Raw genomic sequence first — 3,891 nt, forward strand, 5'->3', positions numbered from 1 at the left:
ATCAACTTGAATGATGTAAGCTTTAATTCACATTACATAGAGGCACTTTTACAATGTTAAAACGTTTTGGTAAAAAATCTTCTTTCCTTCTAACGAAGTTGAAATTACATAGCAAATACATGATTAATGTATTTCAGAGCCACTGAACCATATATAACATGATATGAAAATATATCCTCCATATTAGAAGATAAGAATACAATTTTCTTTTTTTTTTTTTTTTTTTTTTTTTTTTTGATAGGCAGAGTGGACAGTGAGAGAGAGAGACAGAGAGAAAGGTCTTCCTTCCATTGTTTCACCCCCCAAATGGCCGCTGCGGCCGGTGCACCGCGCTGATCCGAAGGCAGGAGCCAGGTGCTTCTCTTGGTCTCCCATGCGGGTGCAGGGCCCAAGGACTTGGGCCATCCTCCGCTGCACTCCTGGGCCACAGCAGAGAGCTGGATAGGAAGAGGAGCGACCGAGACTAGAACCCGGTGTGCCGGCACCGCAGGTGGAGGATTAGCCTATTGAGCCGTGGCGCCAGCCAAGAATACAATTTTCAGCAATATCATTAATATGCATTCCTACTTATGCATTTATATCCATTTCCTCATCATATTCTATATACTGCTACAAATATCTCTTAAGTTATGTTCTTTTTTCTCACTTTTTATTTAATCTTACTATTTCTTAACATCACATTCAACATTTCACATCCCTTTCTTTTTTCTCTGTTATTTCCAGAAATCTAATTATTCCTGAGCACTGTAGTGTTTCTCTCTCTACATTAAAGTCAAATAAAGCAGTCAAGAAGTGGCATCCATGCTTGGAAAAATATATAGATTTTCTTCACATATCCTTTCTTCTACTTATAAATCCTCTCCTCTAACAGCAAACAATATCCAATAAGTTGTTCAAAATTCTTGTTGTTATTAACTCCAAATCATATGTCCCAGATTGTGATGAATTCTAGTAATCATATTTACCTCATCTTTCGTGTAAGCATGGATATGTTCATATGAATCCAAATGATTACTCAGGCAGCACAGTATCAAAGATAAATGAGCAGGCAAAGCTATAGTAGTTACACATAAACTGAGAACAAGAGGATGGTAGGGCCCTTAAATTCAGCACTGACATTCTGGGGAAGTGTTTCATGCTTTTCTGTAACACTGAGACAATTTGCTTATGTGCACTCTTCTGGAGTCTCTCTAGGCTATCTGACACTCTGTTCTTATGTGTGTATTCCTCACAATGCATAGTCCAAAGTGAAATAAGCATGAATAGTTTCTTTGAAATTGTATAACCTAAATATCCAATTTTGTGTGTACATTCCTGAAGGTCCGACTAATGTTATATTATGTAATGAGTTTAATAGTTTCCTGTCTCTTTTATTTTTCTATCAAAGTAGAGAAATTAACTTTCTATCAAATTAGTGGAATTAAACATTTGGATTATTGTCTCTTGAATTTTATGTCAGATTATTCACAAATATTTTCTCTTGAGATCATGGTTTTTGTGTTTTGTATTGAGTCTCCTCTAAGTTTATCTATTTTTATATTAAATGCAGAATAATATATCATTGATTTATCTCATACTCAACATCTTTTTCTCTCTAAAAAACAATTTTATCACCTTTTCACGGATCTGCTTGGTCTTCACTCCATAGACAATTGGATTCAATGTGGGAGGCAGCAACAGGTACAAGTTAGCTATAAAAATGTGGACATGGTGAGGTATGGTGTGTCCCCCAAAGCGGTGAGTGAAGAAGTTGAAGAAGGCTGGGACATAAGTGATGATGATGGCACATATGTGTGATGTGCAGGTACTGAAAGCTTTGTGGCGAGCGTCTGCAGATGAAAGTTTCACTACAGCACGAGCAATCATGGTGTAAGACATGGAAATACAGAACATATCAAATCCCCCGATCAACACGGCAGCTATGAGACCATAGATAGCATTCATCTTGACATTGCCGCAAGATAGTTTGGCCACAGACATATGGTCACAATAGGTGTGGTGGATGAGGTTGCCTCTGCAGTAGGGAAGACGCTTAATGAGGAAAGTAAATGGAATCATGAGCAACACACTTCGCATGAAGGTGACGAGCCCAGCTTTAGTAATTACAGTATTGGTGAGGATGGTAGAATAGTGAAGAGGGTAGCAGATGGCCACATAGCGGTCCAGAGCCATGAGCATGAGCACCCCAGACTCCATGCCTGTTAGCGTGTGGATGAAAAACATCTGTGCAAGACAAGCATTAAAGTCAATCTCCTTGAAATTGAACCAAAAGATACATAACATACTGGGAACAAATGTAGTACACCCGGTAACATCTGTAAGGGACAGCAAGGCTAGGAAGTAGTACATGGGGCGGTGCAGGGCCTCTTCATGGCTGATGAGGTAGAGAAGCACACAGTTCCCTGTGACAGCAATAATGTACATGAAACAGAATGGCAAGGAGATCCAGATATGTGCAGCTTCTAGACCAGGAATCCCATTAAGGATAAAATATCTTGGTGTCAGACTGGAGCTGTTTGTTTCATGCATGATTGTCAATTAGAAAACATGCTATTTTCTGTACCAGTAAAATGTTCTGTACAAGAAGAGAATATTGAGATTATTTTCATCCAGGCACAAAAGCTGAACAAGTATTTTGCATCAAATAAATGGAAATATATCACTTTGTATCCAGCCTATGTTCTGCAATCCTACTGAATGGTCCTAAACCTGTTCTGAATGAAACATATGCAAACACAAGGCAAATATGGTACGCAGGCTCTGTCCTGACTTGGTTTTATGCCATAAGCACTACTGTTACATATCTGCACATATGCCCAGGCCATTCACTAATGTGTGATCCTATCCTTTCAATCAATTTCCAGATTATGGACTTTGTTAAATATCATTTGTTCTCTCAACTCCGCACAAAATTTCTCTGTACTTAAGAAGTTTTTTCAATTGTGTCCATTATATTATAGCCAATTAAATTATGTGTACATCTACTTATTTTTAAGACTTATTTATTTATTTGAAAGGCAGAGTTACAGAGAGGGAGAGAGAGAGAATGAGAGAGAGAGAGAGAGAGAGAGAGAAAGAAAGAGAGAGAGAAAGTCTTCCATCCCTTGGTTCACTCCCTAGATAGCTGCAACTGCCAAAGCTGCACCGATCCGAAGCCAGGAGTCAGGAGTTTCCTCCAGGTCTCCCATGCAGGTGTAGGGGCCCAAGGACTTGAGCCATCTTTTACTGCTTTCTCAAGCCATAGCAGGGAGCTGGATTGAAAGAGGAGCAGCCAGAACTTGAACCAGTGCCCTTATGGGATGCTGGCACTGCAGGAGGTGGTTTTGCCCACAGCACCGGCCCCAGTGCACCTACTTATTGCACAATCTATTGTGGGGTTCAATTTCAACCACATACAAATCTAAACTTCTCGTGTGTGGCTTTTCAGGTCGAAATAATCCAGGAAAGATGTGAGAGGTCAGAATGTTACAGAAGTTACAATTTAAAAAGCATGGCCCTACTCATTTTTCATGAAATCTGTTTATTGCTGGAAAACATAACAAGTTTTAATAATATTTATATTTGTCCAATGATGTTGTCAAGCTCTAAATAATTCTCATACTTTCTATTAACTCTCTTCATATATCTATGTCATTCAGAATGATATATAAATGTATGCTTATATACAAGTATACTTATATATAATGCTCTAAATATATATATATATATATATATCCTGCTTGTGGATATATATAATCATAACTTTTGTCTTTTGGTGTTTTATTTCAGCCTCCAAATAATTATAGACAATTATATAAAGTAGTGCAGAATCCTCATTAAGTTATTAGTCTGTTTTCAAAGAATAGGTTATTTTCCATGTTTCTTCTATGTTGGGAAACATTTCTCCTTATT

General features: G+C 38.1%; 1 protein-coding gene across 1 annotated transcript; it reads right to left on the bottom strand.

The window, feature by feature from the left end:
• Positions 1-1,566: 1,566 nt before the first annotated feature.
• Positions 1,567-2,529, bottom strand: LOC100351635 (olfactory receptor 52N2-like). The gene has a single exon (XM_008265074.3). The coding sequence runs from the start codon at positions 2,527-2,529 to the stop codon at positions 1,567-1,569; it is 963 nt and encodes a 320-aa protein (XP_008263296.3).
• Positions 2,530-3,891: the final 1,362 nt, after the last annotated feature.

The sequence above is a fragment of the Oryctolagus cuniculus genome, chromosome 1, assembly GCF_964237555.1.
Source record: "Oryctolagus cuniculus chromosome 1, mOryCun1.1, whole genome shotgun sequence".
NCBI classification, from domain to species: domain Eukaryota; kingdom Metazoa; phylum Chordata; class Mammalia; order Lagomorpha; family Leporidae; genus Oryctolagus; species Oryctolagus cuniculus.